At 41.1% G+C, this 17,109-nt stretch overlaps 2 protein-coding genes and 4 non-coding genes across 6 annotated transcripts; 3 read left to right on the top strand and 3 right to left on the bottom strand.

Moving 5' to 3' along the window:
• Positions 1-309: 309 nt before the first annotated feature.
• On the bottom strand, positions 310-3,647 carry mltn-3 (MLt-TeN (mlt-10) related; the record flags this gene model as incomplete). The annotated part of the gene is made up of 8 exons (NM_064514.3): positions 3,575-3,647; positions 3,333-3,522; positions 3,139-3,290; positions 2,852-3,092; positions 2,315-2,570; positions 1,996-2,244; positions 1,424-1,951; positions 310-867 (listed from the first exon to the last, which is right to left on the bottom strand). Exons 1-8 carry the CDS (start codon positions 3,630-3,632, stop codon positions 310-312), a joined length of 2,232 nt encoding a protein of 743 aa, NP_496915.1. The 5' UTR covers positions 3,633-3,647.
• Positions 3,648-3,803: 156 nt separating this feature from the next.
• W02B8.9 lies at positions 3,804-3,982 on the top strand. Its single transcript, NR_051860.1, has one exon. It is a non-coding gene; the product is annotated as an Unclassified non-coding RNA W02B8.9 (non-coding RNA).
• A 750-nt stretch (positions 3,983-4,732) lies between these two features.
• citk-1 (Phorbol-ester/DAG-type domain-containing protein) lies at positions 4,733-11,073 on the bottom strand. The gene is made up of 6 exons (NM_064513.5): positions 10,982-11,073; positions 9,374-10,273; positions 7,604-8,632; positions 6,525-7,361; positions 6,102-6,473; positions 4,733-5,419 (listed from the first exon to the last, which is right to left on the bottom strand). Exons 1-6 carry the CDS (start codon positions 11,060-11,062, stop codon positions 4,868-4,870), a joined length of 3,771 nt encoding a protein of 1,256 aa, NP_496914.1. The 5' UTR covers positions 11,063-11,073; the 3' UTR covers positions 4,733-4,867.
• A 2,623-nt stretch (positions 11,074-13,696) lies between these two features.
• Positions 13,697-13,753, top strand: W02B8.12. Its single transcript, NR_051859.1, has one exon. It is a non-coding gene; the product is annotated as an Unclassified non-coding RNA W02B8.12 (non-coding RNA).
• A 375-nt stretch (positions 13,754-14,128) lies between these two features.
• Positions 14,129-14,194, top strand: W02B8.11. The gene has a single exon (NR_051858.1). It is a non-coding gene; the product is annotated as an Unclassified non-coding RNA W02B8.11 (non-coding RNA).
• W02B8.13 lies at positions 14,129-14,194 on the bottom strand. Its single transcript, NR_051857.1, has one exon. It is a non-coding gene; the product is annotated as an Unclassified non-coding RNA W02B8.13 (non-coding RNA).
• Positions 14,195-17,109: the final 2,915 nt, after the last annotated feature.

Below are 17,109 nucleotides of genomic sequence, written 5' to 3'. Positions count from 1 at the left end.
AGCCGATGGTACTTTAAAAGTTAAGGCTGCCTACACCTGCCTAGTTACCTACAGTACACCAACTATCAGAGTTGACCTTACGTCAAGCTTTACAAAAATTGGTTGTAGGCAGGCAAGTAGGTATAGGCGTAGGTATTCATCAAATGTTAAAGTATTAGCACTACAGCTGAACATCCTAACTTGAAGTAGATCTACCAATAAGCATGAAGATTTGCAAGAACCTTCAAGTAATGTAAAACTTATATTAAAGGGTAGGGAAATTTAATTAACACTACCGTATTCTTAGCGGGAATTCAAAAAGCCTGCCAATTAACTAAGCAAACTTGGAGAGGCGATGACTGTAACCAATTTTCCATCCGACTGAATAGCTGGTGACAGTGCAGACGGGGATAAAACGATTCCGGTCAAAAACTGAGGTGACAACACTTGTGGGGATAGCACGAATGGTGACAGTATTACTGGAGACATGAGTAGCGGGTTCAGGATCAAGGGGGTCAGTGCGAATGGCGACAAAATCAGTGGGGTCATGACTTGAGGGGACAGAACGAAGGGGCACAGGACTAGTGGGGACAAGATGAATGGATTGAATACCCCTGGCGACAGGACTACCGGGACCAGCGCCAATGGGGATAGGACGATTGGGACGAACATGAACGGGTCGAGGATTACCGGGCTCAGCACACGAGGCGACAGAATTACGGGGACGAAGAGCCATGGAGAGAGCACCACGGTTCCGAATACGGCGGGAGATTGAATCAGGGGGACGAAGAGGGCTGGGGAGAGGATGAGTGCCTGGGATGCTAAGGCAGGGTTGTTGATGATTGGTGTGTTGACGATTGGGGAGAGGACGATGTCTTTTTGGCGGACCTGGAATTTTTTGAAAGTAGAGATGGCAATAGACAGAGTATTTCTTCTACTAGTATGGCTTCCCATCAATCGACTTTGACAGCTTATATTTCAGCGGTTTCAGAAGATTTTTTATATTTTCAAAAACCAGTGCATAACGATAGATTTGAAAAAGATTTTGTCGTTCAAATTTTTTAAATATGATCGAAGGCAACCGAGATATAAACGATCAAAATTGAGTGAGAGGGGGGTGGGGGGGGGGGCATACTTATAGAAGAAATACGGTAATAGTACTCTAATAGTAAGGCGTCAATTTCTAATATTGGACTAGGAAAATTATTTTCAGATATTGGAAAAATAATCGGCCATTTATTGGGCATTTAATCAGTGCTGAAGATAATTTAATTTTTTTAAAATAAAGCTGGTGTTGCAGAAAGTGAGTATAATAATTCTTCTAGGTGTATATATTTTTGTTTGAGTTCTACTTTAAAACTGTTTGAAACAGTGGAAATAGTGGAATAAGGTGCAGAGATCTATTCTTACAAGTAATTTTACACCCGAATAATGAACTACTCACATCGAATTTCAACTTCTTATCTGCCACATCCTTAATCGTACTGTGAATCGATCTATGAATCTCTGCTCTCGTCATATTCTTATAAGTCCTCAATAACTTTGGATTCTTGAACGGAGACTGTTTTCCGTACATCAGTTGCATTTGCTTCGGTGTCAATACAGTATATCCAGTTTGATTCATATCTTTCAGTTGTTCAATTGAATAGGTTTTATCCAACTTCTCCATTAACTCTATCTTCCTCGCTTCCGATGGAAATCTCTCTGTGATATTCTCTTTTGTAAAATAAAGTGGTTGACCATCAGGACCTCTTCCCATCGCATCATCTTTCATTCTCTGAGCATCTATCATTTTGTGCTCAGCGTCTTCCACAGCTTCGGCTACTCCAGTAGCTTCTACCAGTAAATCTAAAAAGTTCTGGGTGTCGGTGTCAGTCATCGCAGATCCCAATAGTGAGCGGAAAGAAGTTTTCTTCTCAATATCAGTTCCCTCGTCATGCAGAGAGAATAGTGATGGGGAGAGTAGATCAACCTGAATTTACATTATATCTCTGAAACTTTATATATCACACTGACCTCGTTTCCTTTGCCCTCTTTATCTTCCGGTAAGATACTCATAAACCGAGGACTCATCACTTTGAGATTTTTTCCATCAAAATCAGTTGTGTTGTGTCCAGTGAGCCCAAGTCCAATTTTTGTGGCCTGTCGTATCATGTCAATTGGGACCAGCATCATTTTCTCTTCCTCTGTCATGTTGGAAGTTTTCTGATGGAACATCTCTTTTAGCTCCTCGTCATCGATGTATTTCTCCATGCTAGCGAAACTCTGAAAATGGGGCTTTAAGTATGGTATACAAATGATTTTAGCTATACTCCTACCCATCCACAACACTCACCCTTAACGATCCATCCACCTGCTTCCTTCTCTTCCGCTCCTCCATTGAGCCACTCTCATTTGATCGGATTCTCTTCGCGTCTTGGAATACTCTCATCCGTTTTCTCTGCAGATTCTCGGCTTGCTTACGTGTCTTGAGTCGGAAACTTTCATCTCGAATCCGTGCGATGATATCCTGCCATTTGGAGACACGGTCTTTATTTTTAAAGATTCGCACGCTTTCTTGCAGATTTTTCGTAATTCGGGAGAATGGGGATCTGAAAATACAGCTAATGGGATGTTGTAATAACTATTCAAATCGGAGTTCTAATCCGGTAACCAATTACTTAAGTGTTTGATTAAAGTTGATTTGATATCTAGAAAGTTAAATACTTGAACTCTTAATCGTATTTTCGTTCATTTTAACCAATTTTTGATATGTGCTAAGCATTTTGGAAACCTGAGAAATTTGCGTCTTATTTTTGTACTTCTACTTTTGAGCTTGACCATTATCATCTTAAACAATTGGTTTAATAAAGTTTTAACAAAAAAGCCTTACTTATCATAATCCGACTTCAACACATAGCTATCTGCTTGCTTCACTTTGATCGACCTCTTGGCTCTTCTGGCTGTCTTGAACGAGCCCACCCATGGTTCTTCTTTGGAATTTTTCAGAGTTCTTCTTCTCTTCTTCTTCTCAGCACTTTTAGATGCTTCATAGCTTTCCATACTTCTTAGCTTCTTCAGCTTATCTGACTTCTTGGTTGTTCTAGACTTTTTTTCAATAGAGCTGCGGGTCTCTGAAATTAGTCACTACTTTAGGGATTTATATATAGAGTAACTTACTCTGATCAAAGTACTTTTTTCTCTTGAGCAATCGATTTTTCAATCCATCACTCTCCAAATCAACGAGACATTTTGCGTGACTAGTGATATCATGAGCTTTTGAAGAGCACTTTTCATGCTTTTTCTTGTCATATTTCTCAACTAAATTTAACCTGAAAATTGCAGATTTTGCCTGGAAATGGGGAAGTCTTTACCTTCTAGTAGCAATCGCTGAAATCAGTCCGGAAAAGGCCTGATCCGTCCAATGCTGCCATAGCTCTGTACCAGCTTCTTTGGAAATTGGCAGTGAAAGCACTTTGTCCTTGTAGTAAGGAGAAGCCTTTACATCTTTTGTGTCAAGTGCCACTTTCAGTTCTTTTTCGAATTTCAGCTCGGCATATGTGTCTGGAAAATTTCTTGATATACATACTACATTGGTGGCACAAGTTGAGCTTACCTTTGAGACATATAAATAACAAAAGAAGAGTGGAAAGACTATAGTAGAAGACTCCCATTTCAAATCAAAAGTCCACGTATCCAATCACCCTCTCTTTTATACATTCCCGACGGGTACGGTCGTCCGAAAAGGTGCTGCCCCGGGGAGATTAAGCCAATTAGGCTTAAAACAAATTCGTTTGTGTTGTTGTTCCAAACGAGACAGTGTGTGTGAAACAAGAGGAGACTTGGCGTCCAGACACCTTCTGGATTAATTTGGAACTTCCTAATAGGTGGCCTGCCCTCTTCACTCTTCCAATGATCAGCTTCCATATGTGAAATTCGTTGAAATTCCATTTCTAAGTGCGCCGGTGGGGGCCTCCTCGGGGCTGATAACATTTTGATCGCTAATTGACTTGCACACACTTGAGTGCGTTGCCGTCTAATCCGTCCCGTTTGAACTTTCGGTTTCCGATGAACTTGATAACGGTATGTACTGATGCTTACGTCCCCTTAATTGGGTAGATCATTTTTATCCAGTTATTGAGTCCGAACAATCAAATCGGTGGTGGGGGGGGGGGGGGGGGGGGGGGGGTATACAAGGGGTTATGATGACTAGACTAGATTCATTTATTAATTAAGATTTTTGCTAATTATTGAACGCCTATTGAATTTCAAGGGCTTTAGTACGATGGGATGGGTACTGAGGTACACAAGAAATAGGCGGCGGAGCTTAACATTGGTTGTTTTTACGATGTCTGTTTTAAATTCCGACCTATGCCTGCCTTGTGCCTACAAAGCTCTATATGCCTACTTCATGCATATAAGGTAATTTACACATTCATGGTGCCTACAAAACAGCCTTTGCCTGCCTCGTGCCTACAAGACAACATATGCCTGCCTTGTGCCTACTATACGACGATCTTTGCCTGCCTTTTGCCTATACAAAAACCTATGCCTACCTCATGCCTACAAAGCGGCCTATGCCTGCACATGCCTACAAAATGGCCTACGCCTGCCTCGTGCCTACAAAGCAACCTATGCCTGTTTTGTGCCTATAAAGTGACCTACACCTGCCTTGTGCCCAGGCATTTGCCTATAAAAGACCCCATGTCTTCTTATGCCTGCCTGAGGTCCCAAGGTGTAGGAACCATTGTAAAAGCTCAGAAATAACAGTAAAAATTATAATATAGATTTATTTGAAAGTTTTCAACTCAGAGATCAGACATTTTGGAGATTAAAATAAACAATGATGACTGGAAAATTGAAAGTTATTATGACTATTTTTGTATATATTATACATAGACAATTGAGTTTAGTTTTTGGATCTTTTCAATGTATTAAATGGAGAAATTCCTCTTCTCTTGGTTCCAGTTCCTCTACAAGTTGCCGAAAATCTGTGAACCTCTGTGATATCCTTAGAGGATACTGAAATCAAGACTCCATCGCTTTGAACAATATGCGCATTAACACATGCGATGACTTCTCGCTCGGCGAGCACAGTCTCCTTGGAGCTCTTGGAGATTTGCACAATCTCAATGGAATCGTCATGAACTATATAGAGAAGCGGTGAGGTGTAGGCAAACTCGATCGGCATCTTCTCCCACTCGATGATCTGGTTTCTGGATTGTTCGCCGTAAAGGTTCACAAAGATTCCGTGATTCTGGTAGGCCAGCAGGATTTCGTTGGCGGTGATTGCGTGCGCACTGACGGGATAATCCGACCGGCGTGGAGGCATCAGCTTCCGTGCGGACACGTCCGATGGGGATTGGTGATCCAGTGGGACGTAGTAGAAGGTGTCCGATGCGAAGATGAAGCCAGCAGGGGTACTTTCGATGAAGGAGACTGGCTCAGGGACAACGAGTTTCTGGAAAATATGTATTTGGGAAAAGGTTGTTAATTACGGCAAAAAATGTTCGCCTAGCTCATACCTACACGGCAATCTTTACCTCCCCGTTCCTAGAAAGCCTGCCTCAAGCCTACAAGGCGACCTACGCCTGTCTAGTGCCTACCACGTGAAAACGCTTACAACATACCTACAAAGCAGCCTAAACCTGCTTCATGCCTACAAGGTAGCCTATACTTACCTCATACCTACGAGGCGGCTTAAAACTGCTCCTTTTCTACAGTACAGCCCTTACCTGCCTCGTGTTACATACGTCTACCTTGACGTATACTAGGCTGCCTTCACTTGCTTCATGTCTACAAGGCGACCAACGCCTGTCTTGTGCCTACAAGGCTACCTACACCTACATCATACCTACAAGAACACAAACGCCTGTTTTGTACCTACAACGCGAAAAACGCCTACAACATACCTACAAAGTGGCCTAAACCGGCCTCGTGTCTACAAAACAACCTACACTTACTATGAGCTCATACCTGCAAGGCGCCTACAAGGTAAAATTGTTTCTTACCTACATGATGACCTCTGCCTGCCGCCTCATGTTACCTACGTCTACCTTGAGGCCTTGTGCCTACTAGGCTGCCTCCACATTCTTCATGCCTATAGGTCTACCTACGCCTGTGCCGTCACAATCTTAACTCACCGCAAAGTGAGCAAAAACATCTCTTGTTGAATTATACTTCCTTATATGCAACTGAGTATCATCAGAAACCAACAAGAATCTCTGCCCATCTTGCTGATGATACCGGATCGTGTGCACATGCCCAAACTCGGGCAGCACCTCAGCTCGGATCGACGGATGTGTGCTCTGCATTGCCAAGGTCAGAGAGTCCAGAGGGATCAGGGCGAGCTGTCGATTGCTATTGGTTATCATCGCAACACAGTTGATCTCCGACATGACTTCCAGAGAAGTCACGGAGCTCGGGCCGGCGATTCGAGTCGGGTTTCGTGGTTGGGAGATGCTTGTGAAGAAGAGTCCGGTTTGAGTTGCGAAGAGGATCCAGTCTTCGATGGTCTGGAAAATGTTAGGTAAGGAAGTGCGGGGCGGGGCGGCAACAAAACTTACATGCGCCTTGAAAATCTTCAAATTATTCGGCAAGCTCAGCGTCAGCAGACACGAGTACTCCGCAATCGACGACGGCTTCGAGTTCTTCATCATTCTCCTCGTCTGCGCGTTCTGCAGACACGCGGCCCATCGTTCAGCGGATTTTGGCGTCGGAGCCACAATGTGCACGGATCTAGTCTGCAGCTTGATTGTCAACACATTTCTCATGACATCACCAGGAATTGCAACTTCTTGTCCGGTTCTTAGAATCCATTGCTCCTTGTTCAGATCAATTGTGAAGTAGGGATTCTCTAGATTGTCGGCACCAGCATCCCGATAGAACTTCACATGGTTTGAGTCCATCATGGCCCATAGCGATGTCCACGTTGATTCTGGTAGATCATCCCGATACACTCTCAACCACCCATTCATTCTTCCGATGCCTCCTACCGCCTGAGCATCCTGGTAGTAGGTGGCACATTGAGCCGGGATCCCGCACGTATTGTTGACACGTGGCGCACACGACGCATGAACTCTGACGTCACAATGTGAGCATTTATTGGCTTTTGTGAAGAATGTGATGCCCACGAAGCATAGGGAGCACTTCATCGAGAGCACCGAGTAGTGGCGGAATTCGAGCCATTTGTGTGGGATGTCGTGTCGCATGGTAGCTGGAGGGTAGGATAGTTCACATGCAGATTTGGACACCTCTGTGGCAGTAGTCGATGTGATGAGAGTTGTCGTGTTGGCGGTTGATCTGGATTTCTGAAGATCAGCCATTTTTCGCTTCTCAGCGAGGTAGGCTTGGAGCTCTTCTCGTTGCTCTTCCAGGGCACGGACTTCTTCCACTTCGCGTACCTGAAATACTAAACCGTTTTGTTTCGAAAGTAGGAGTGGTAGGGTTAGGCTTCGGCGTAGGCTTTGGCTTAGGCTTAGGCTTAGGTTAGGCTTAGATTTGGTTTAGGTTAAAGCTCGGTCTTAGGCATAGGCATACAGCCTAAAATGTTTGGCTTAAGTTTAGGCGAGCGTTAGCTTGCAACTGACGCTATTTAGGCTTAGGCTTATAGCCTAAAAAGCAAACAAATATATTTTTAACTTACGTATGTAGAAGTATCAACTTCAGATATAGTACTCATCAGCGTACTTCTACGGCTCAATTTCGGCTGCTTCGTCTGTTTCGTGTTAATCTGACTCTGAAGGTAATTGACCAACTCCTCTTTCTCCAGAACTTCCAATCTCTTCTCCTGGAGCTCCTCTTCCACCTTGAGAACTTTCTCCTCGTTCTCTTTAGCTTCCAACTGGAGACGTTCACCAGCTTCACGTGAGCTGTGCCAGTTTCTCTTGAACTCCTCGATCTTCTCAATTGCCTCTGCCATTCCTTTTCGGAGCTTCACATTCTCTTCGAGAACTTTTGATTGATTTTGACGGACTTCTTCCAGGATTTGCTGGAGTTTCTTGTTGTCCGCCTTCACCTCTTGAATAGTTTTTTTGGCGCTTCGGAGCTCACTGTCACGTTGAGAATCAGCTTCATGACTTCCTCCTCCTTTAGCCAGTTTGCTCAGCTCCTCGCGGTAATCCAAATGAGTCTCCTGAATCTCTTCCTTCATAAACTCAATTTTCTTGGCTTGTCGGACATTCTCAGCTTTCACCATTTCCAGCTCTTGTTCCACTTTTCTCTGATTCTCAAGGCTTGCTTCAAGACCCCGAATCCTTGCCACCATCTCATTGCACTGCTCAATAGCTCGGCGGCGGGATCCTTCGGCGGTTTCCTTGAGGGTTTTGAAGTGAGAACTTTGCTTGTCAGCCATGACCAGGTGAGCTCCCATTTTGTTCAGCTTCTCCTCAGCTTTTGCCAGCTCATTCTTCACCGCCTCGTGGTCCCGTCTGAGAACTTCATATCCGGCTACTCGAGATTTCAGCTCGTCAATCTGTTCTTCCCGCTCCTCGGCGAGAAGTTTTAAAGATCTCAGCTCGATTTCCACGTTCTTCTTGAGCTCAGTGATCCTTCGGACATCCTCCAGCGCTTCATCTCGTTGTTTTTCAAGTTCTTCTCTTTTTTCATCAAATCCTTTCAAGTTCCGGCGGGCTTCAAGTAGATCACAGCGGATGTCGGCTTTTTGACGGGTGAGCTGGAAAGGGTTAACTTATTTTATTGAATTTTCAAGGCACGTCACTTTAGAACCTTATATCTTGGCTCATTTTATAGATATCAAAAAACTATCAACTACAAAATTGTAGTTAAATAAATATTAAACATTTTGCTAGTTAGCAAGTTTTTGATAAAATCAATGATGAGCGAGATATAAGCCACGGCAATTTACCGAAAATTAAAATTTCCGGCAAATCGGTAATTTACCAAAAATGAAATTTTCCGGCAAATCGACAATTTATCGAAAATTAAAATTTCCGGCAAATCGGCAAATTTCCGGAATGAAATGTTCGGCAAATTTGCAATTCACCGAAAATGACAAATTTCCGGAAAATCGGCAATTAACTGAGAATGAGAATATCCGGCAAACCGGCAATATACCGAAAATTAAAATTTCCGGCAAATCGGTAATTCACCGAAAATGAAAATTTCCGGCAAATCGGTAAATTACCAAAAATGAAAGTTTTCGGCAAATTGGTAATTTACCGAAAATAAGAATTTCCGGCAAATTGGCAATTTACCAAAACTAAAAATTTCCGACAAATCGGCTAATTGCCGGAATTGAAAATGTTCGGCAAATCGGCAATTTACCGAAAATTAAAATTTCCGGCAAATTTGTAATTTACCGAAAATGAAAATTTCCGGCAAATCGGCAAACCGGCAAATTGCCGAATTTTTAGACAAAAAATATTCTGAAATGTGAAAACTCGACTCTCCCTACCTTCATATTCTCCGCATGCAAATATTTCGTAGCTTGCTCCGAATCTCCCATTGCCTGAGTCACAGTCTTCTGAAGCTCTTGGAGCTCCTCCTTCGTAACTTTCACCAACTCCTCTTTCTCCGATAACTCCCTCTCCAGTCTAGCATTCTTCAATTTCAGCTCGCTCATAGTCTCCTCAATGATCTTCGCAGAAAACTGAAGGAAATCATCGCGTTCCTTGATCCTTGAAACATCCTTTCGCTTTGGTGTCAGGTAGTCCAGGCGGTCAGAGAGTTGCTTCACCTCTTTCAGCACCTTCTGAGTATTCTCTTGATCTTGATGAACTTCTAAGCTTCTTTGATCCTTCACTATCAACTCTTCTCTGAACTTTTGAACTTTGCGTTCAAGGTTCCGATTTTCACTTGAGATTTCTGCTAGTTTTGTCTGAAATTGACTATTTTTCTCGTTGAGCTTCATTGTTTTATTCTTGAGCTCTTCTCCGATGCTGAAGATCTCATGGGTTTTCGCTGACAACTCGTCCTCCAGCTTGTGAAGTCTTGAATTCAAATTTTCAATTCTAATTTCGTTCTCTTTAAGATCCTCCTGATAGCCGGAAATTGTATCTTGCATCTTCTGCTTCTCGGTTTCCAGTCTTAAACATCGATTTTGCAGGATCCGAATTTGCGACTCCTTCTGCTTCAAGTCATCCTCTAACAGGGTCACATCCCTCCGATATATCCTTGTTTCCTGAGTAGAGACCTTGTTGCTCCGCTCAATAATCACGGATTCGTTGAGACCGGCCTTGTCGACTAGTGACTCGTGAAGGGCGTCACGTTCAGACCTCAAGTCCTGAATTATATTCTCGGCTTCTAGCAAACGGGTCTTGAGATCTTCTTGGGATTCGTTGTTGAGATCGATCACCTGGAAATTGCATGGGTTAGAGCGAATTTTTGGAAAATTCTACGCCATTTTTTAGCAGAAGCTTTGGAAAATTTTTTCGCTTACCTGAAATTTTAAATTTCTTCATTTCGAAAAATTTTTGTAGGCTTAGGCTCCGGCGAAAGCTGGGGCTTAGGCATAGGCATGCAGCCTAAAAGGCTTAAGCTTAGACGTATGCTTAGGCTTAGACTTCGGCTCAGGCTTAGGCTTCGGATTCGGCCTAAGCTTAGGCTTATTTGCAAAATTGAATTTTTACTTGGAAATTTACATAGAACATAGAGAAATATTTGTACCTTTTGAAAAATTTGAAAATAAATTTGCTTTTATTGAATAATCCGCCGTTTGAAGCAGTTTTTGATGAATTTTTGGAACTTTTCAATAAAAATCAAAATTCATTCCAAAAAATACTAATATTTCACAATATATCTATATAAATTTCCCAAAAAATGGTCTTGGCACGACAAATTTCTGTTAACTGCAAGTACTGTAGTTTCAAACTTTTCCAACTCCATTTTTCATTGTTTTTACACGATTTTGTAATATTTTGAAAAATTGATAAAAAACTCCGCAGAGAAGAAAGTTTGAAACTACAGTACTCTTTAAAGGCGCACACCTTTTCGCATTTAACAAAAAATTATCGCTTCGAGACACAAAAATCGCAAAAATTCGCGATTGAATTATAAGTCACACCTGATAGGGTGAGGAATACCTCGCAGATTTTGATTTCGGAGTTTTTGAAGACTGTGGCGTTGTATATATTGATTCGTTCATTTTTCTGAAAAAAAAAATAACTAGAAAACAAGAGAAAACCACACAAAACCACAAAACAGTACACTAGCAAATCGATAAATTCAAGATTGCCTCCTTTTGGCAAACACGACGCGGTACGCAAACACCGTCACGCAATTAGTACGGAGGGGGTGAGAGAGTACGGGAGAGTGAGAGTGTGCGAGGGTAGACGCGGAGGGAGGTTTGAATAAGGATTAGGAAACGGGAAAAAGGGAAAACGAATCTTGGGAAAAACTGGAAAGTTCCAATTTTAGCTGTTAGAGCTTTAAGTCAAATATTTGCAAAAAAAAGACATATCAATTTCAAATCCTGAAAACGCGTGGAATAGATCAAAGCTCGATTTTTACTTTTTGACCCATTTGGTCCCGATGATTTGAAACTTTATCCCATGGGCACAATTTTCTCATGGAGTTCAAGAGTTTTGCCTGGAAAAAAGGAAGATTCCCTTTTTACATCCAGAGTTTTCCAGGAATTTTCAGAACTTTTCCGAATTCTCTGAAGCTTTTGCAGACTTTTCAGAAGTGGCCCGCTCTTATAATATTTTTTTTGAATTTTTTACTTTTCAGAATTTTCAAAAATTTTCCATATTTTTTCTTGACAATCAAAATAAAATTCCAGTGAACTCGAGTGTCCCGCAAATATTTTCTCAGAAAATTTGAATATCCCGCTGAAATTTTTCACAAAAAATGTGAATTTCCCGGCAAATTTTTTCCCGGAAAATTCGATTTTCCCGCCAAAATTTCATCAGAAAATTCGAATTTCCCGCTAAAATTTTTCACAGAAAGTTTGAATATCCCGCCAAAAGTTTTCATAGAAAATTTGAATTTCCCGCCAAAATTTTATCAGAGAATTTGCATTTCCCGCCATAATGTTTGACAGAGAATTTGAATTTCCGGGGGCGGGGCTTGTGCGACTCCGCACACTAAGTGGCTTATCTAGGCTCCGCTCATCAGTGACGTAGCCAACTGACGTACAATTTTTCAAATTTATGAGTATTTATACGTATTTCAATGTCGGCTGATCTATTTCTTTGAATTCCCTCCAAAATGAGAACTACAAGACCAATCAGCGATTAGCTCCGCCCACTCCTTTCTGATTGGTTGAAAAATGGACAGTGCGAATCGCTGATTGGTCTTGCAGGTCTCATGTTGGAGTTGAATTTTTCAGATGATTTTTGATCTTTCTACAAAAAATTCGACGGCGCGTTAACTTCTGCTCTTCTGGTTCCTCGTTTTTTTTGAAATAGGATGCAGCTAGTCAGTCTTCAATTGTCTCCCAGTTTCCTCAAATGTCGCGCTGTTGGTTCTTTTTTCCCCGAATTCATAGAATTCTCCAGTCTCTTCTCGACCACTTGTCATTTTTGCCGCCGGCACCAGCTTCACGGGTGGTGGTGTGCTCCACCGAAAAACTTATACATATTTCCGAGTCATCAAACAACACACACACACACACACTCTTTGTGCGTTTCTCACGCATTTTCGTGTTGTAGATGGACACTTTTTTATATGGAATTGTTTTTTGGTACAACTTCAAAGTGAAAATTTTTTTTTGAAAATTTTGAAGAGGAAAAAAATTTACAAGATGATTCGAGTCACTTCTGGAAGGTTTAAGAAAACTCTAGAAAGCTCGGGAAAATTCTGGGAATTTCTAGTACTATCTACAGTTCCCTCCTGCTCCAGGTTGTCTTGAGCATACTCCTGCTTGAACCGCAATGAAAAAAATTTTTATGAAAATTGCTGATCTGTTGCAATTTCCGTTCGGGATTTCCGTGCGCAACAAGGAAGTGGGTTCTACTGCAGCTTTTAACCTCTCCACATGTTTTTTTTTGCTTTAACAAAACTTTTCATGCTCTATTGAGCAGGTCTAGCTGGAATTTTTCTTCTTTTTTTTCAGAGAAAATTTAAGCGGAGCTCTAATTGTGGAGCATGTTTTTTAACTGGGTCTGATTTTTTATTGAAATTCTCGAAAATTTTTCCAACTTAGGCAATAATTGCTAGTTTCCCTTTTCACCCCGTAAACTATAGCTTTACTTGAAAAATAAGAAATTCTCACCCAATTTGTTCAGAGAATTTGAGAAATTAGGAAAACTACGGTAGCTGGATTTTAGGTAGTAATTTGAACAAATCGTTAGTTTTCATATTATTTTAGCAATGATCTACAACATTTTTCTAATAATTTTATTACTTTTCAGTCAGTTTTTTTTAGTTCAAAAAGTTTCGAGAGAAATTCAAATTTTCTGAGAACAATTTTGGCAGGAAGTTCAAATTTTCTGGGAAAATTTTTAGCGGGAAATTCAAATTTTCCGAGAAACATTTTGGCGAGAAATTCAGATTTTTTGTGAAAAATTTTGGCGCCAAATTCGAATTTTCTGAGAAAAATTTTGACGGGAAATTCAAATTTTTTCCGATAAATTTTTTCCGATTTGCATTTAAAAATCCTAATTTCAGCCAATTCCAGCCCTAAATTCCAAATTTCTGCGCCTAAATTTTTCGCGCACTTGGCTTGCGCGAATTATCATAATTTCCCTTTTTGTTGTCATGAGCTCCAAAATTTTGGCTCTACTCAAAATTTGTGATGCCTGCACGAGACGGGTAAGCCATTTAGTGAGTGAGAGAAATGCGGTGTAAATTTACAACCAATATATACTCTTTCTCTCCACTCTCTCCTCTCGTTCTCTTTTCAGTTTTTGTGTTGTTGCTCGGTTAAAAAGAGAGTGAGAGTGTGCTCTTCTGAGCCACCCACAATACACCTGTGTGTTGTTTTTTTAGAGGTTTTCATGGGTTCTTGTTGAATTATTGATTTTTTGTTTTGTTTTGATTTTCCTGCACTTTCTGAGCATTTTTGAGCAACAATATACTCAAAGTAATTTTTTTAAAAATCAGAATTCATGAAAAAAAAGTTTCAGAAACCTCCGTTTTTCTTTTTAAAAAACCAAGCCTTTATTTTATATTATTTTTAAAAAAATTATTACAAAAATTTTATTATTAAAAAAAAACCAAGCCTTTATTTAAGCCTAAGCCTCAGTCTGAGCCTAACACTAAGCCTAAACCTAAGCCTAAGCTTGAGCCTAAGCCTGAACGTACGCCTAAGCCTAAGCCTAAGCCTAAGCCTAAACATAAGCCTAAGCCTAAGTCTAAGCCTAAGCCTGAGCCTGAACGTACGCCTAAGCCTAAGCCTAACACTAAGCCTAAACCTAAGCCTAAGCTTGAGCCTAAGCCTGAACGTACGCCTAAGCCTAAGCCTAAGCCTAAGTCTAAGCCTAAGCCTGAGCCTAAGCGTAAGCCTCAGCCTTAGCCTAGGCCTAAACCTAAGCCTATGCCTAAGCCTGAGCCTAAACCCAAGCCTAGTCCCAAGCCTAAGTCTACCCCTAAGACTCAGCCTAAGCCTAAGCCTTTTTTTATTCCAGATTTCTGATCAGTCCCATGACCCTGATCTTTCCGATTTGAAAATTGCTCTGAAAAACAAAAAGAGCACATGTTCCTTCTATCTGAAATATCAAAAAACATCCGTTTTTTTTCAAAAAATATATTCGTAATTTCGCGTGTTCGTCGCAAATATTTCCAAATTTTGGCCTAAAAAGTAGTTCTTGCAAATTTTTTTGAGAGGAGGCTGGGCTCAGTAGAATATTCAATTTTGAGTTGAAAACAGAATCAAAAACCACTGCAAAAAACTAGTTAAGCCCCTCTTTATTGTCTCCATTTTCGAGCAAAGTTCAACAAGCAATGCTCACATGCACAATTTGCAGAGCTTTTGATGAAAAGGGCTTTTGATGAAAAGGGAATAAGTTAGGTGATTTTTTTAAAACTATTTTTCAAAAGTCCAGCTTCAAAGTTCCACTTCTACCCCTCAAATCCCCCTCTCATCCCCTGGGACCAATTAATAAAATTCCGAAACTAAAAGCCCCAAAAATCCCCAAAAAACAATTTCTCATAAAAATGTATTCAGAGAAATAGTCAAGACATAACATGTCCCTAGCCCCCCCCCCCCCATCTAAGAAACATACATAACAACATGATGAATAAGCAGAGCACTCACTTTTTCTTTCTTTTTCTTAGTTCTTTTTATATATCTAATATCTCTCTAATAACTCTGTTTGATTCATTTCACCTGGTTTCCCCCAGGCTTTTTCTCCGTTTTTTCTCCTGAAAAATGTTGATTTTTGTGTTAAAAATCCAAAAATCGCTTAAAAGTGGATTTTTTCGAATTTTCCTAACGTTTATCAAAGCAAAGAAGAGAAGATAAAATTTTTTAGCCTAGTGGGGGTTCGAACCCGGGGGGCATATTTCGTAAACCAGCCTCTACCCGACTGAGCTACCGCGACCACTTTTTTGAGATAAAATTGCGCTATGGGGGGGGGGTAGGGGTACTGTAGGGTAGGGGCACGGTAGATAAAGGTTTTGGTAGGATAGTGTTACGGTAGTTTCGGGTAGGAGTACAGTAGGCTAGGGCTACGGTCGGGTTGCAATATGGTAGAGTAGGGTTACGGTATGTTAGGGTTCTGGTAGGATAGTGTTATGGTAGTTTCGGGTAGGAGTACAGTAGGCTAGGGCTACGGTCGGGTTGCAATATGGTAGAGTAGGGTTACGGTATGTTAGGGTTCTGGTAGGATAGTGTTACGGTAGTTTCGGGTAGGAGTACAGTAGGCTAGGGATACGGTCGGGCTGCAATATAGTAGAGTAGGGGTACGGTAGGGCAGATTACGATAGATTACGGGTACGTTAGGGTAGGCCAGGGGTGGTATGGCAGGGTAATAACGAAGGGGGTACTGTAGGCTGGGGTTATGGTAGTTTAGGGTAGAAGTATGGTACGTTAGGGTTATGATAGGATAGGTTTACTGAAAGTTAGAGGTATGTTAGGATGGTATGTCGGGTAGGAGAGGGGTACGGTATGAGGGGGTAGGGGAGGGGTACGGTATGACAGGGTAGTAACGAAGGGGTACTGTAGGCTAGGGTTATGGTATTATATGAAGGCTAGGGGTACGGTATGGTGTATGGTTTTGTTAGGATAGGGATAGGCTCCCCCTGAGAGACTAAATTTTGACCTATCTACCCAGCGAGTTAGAAATAATTGTGCTCTCCCAACAACAAGGTGTGTGTGTGACCCATGTAAAAAGTGGTGGTTCCATAACTGCAAAAACGTTGGCGGCAAAGAAAGCACTTGTCAGTTAGTGGTGTTTGAGTCTCCTCATTTCAAATGTTATTTAATCCTTTCGGTGTCCGAGCTCCTGCTGGGGCTCACTGTGACGTCACAAACGTGTGTGTTTGGAGCAGAAGGGGACCCTCGTGTGTCCCTCGGTTTCTATCCATTTCATTTATTGCTTCCTCTCGTTTACTTTGTTCCAGGAGAAAGTGGATACTTTTAATTTTTTCAAAATTTTGTCTATTTGAAGTATGAAGTACTAGGGCGTTCTTTTGGCTTCCTCAAAGGCTTCCGCCTATTTTTAGCTCCACATATGCAAATGCGCTCCAATGACAAATGATGGGGGCTTCTCCTTCGACTCCTTAAGTCCCATTTCATCTCAAAACTTTGTGTTTTAGAATTTTTTTCGCTCCAAAAGTTTTTTTTTGTTCTAAAGTTATGGTGCATCATAATGTTTCTTGTGTGTTTTGGTCCTCCTTGGAAAAAATGGGAAATGGGTCACACGGGATCCGGGATCCCTTCAGCAGTTTTTTGTTTGCCCTTTGTACTTCCGGTAGGCCATGTTTCTTTGGAGCTTGATGTTTTTTTGGGAAAAAATTCAAAAAAAAAAATTCAAACAGCCAAGAAGTGGGCGGAGCCTATTTTTCCTTTTTTCATTTTTTTTTCGAAATGTTGATACAAATTCTAGACTATAAACATTTTGAAAAGCTGAAAAAAAATCTCAAAAAAAAAATTTTTATCAATTATTTTTATTTTGAGTAAAATTAAAACAAAAAAAATTCAAACAGCCAAGAAATGGGCGTGGCTTAATTTCCTTTTTTCATAATTTTTTGCGAGATGTTAATACAAATTACAAATCTTAGGCCATAAAATTTTTGAAAAGCTGAAAA

This window comes from Caenorhabditis elegans, chromosome II (genome assembly GCF_000002985.6).
Source record: "Caenorhabditis elegans chromosome II".
In the NCBI taxonomy this organism is placed as follows: domain Eukaryota; kingdom Metazoa; phylum Nematoda; class Chromadorea; order Rhabditida; family Rhabditidae; genus Caenorhabditis; species Caenorhabditis elegans.
This window is presented reverse-complemented; position numbering and strand designations above follow the sequence as displayed.

Bases quoted from the DNA above. Each gene is read 5' to 3' on its own strand.
- citk-1 (NM_064513.5), bottom strand. From the start codon at position 11,062: ATGAACGAATCAATATATACAACGCCACAGTCTTCAAAAACTCCGAAA. The intron at 10,274-10,981 runs GTGTGACTTATA...TGCAATTTCCAG, and splicing joins GGTATTCCTCACCCTATCAG to GTGATCGATCTCAACAACGA. The intron at 7,362-7,603 runs GTAAGTTAAAAA...TTAGTATTTCAG, and splicing joins AAGTTGATACTTCTACATAC to GTACGCGAAGTGGAAGAAGT.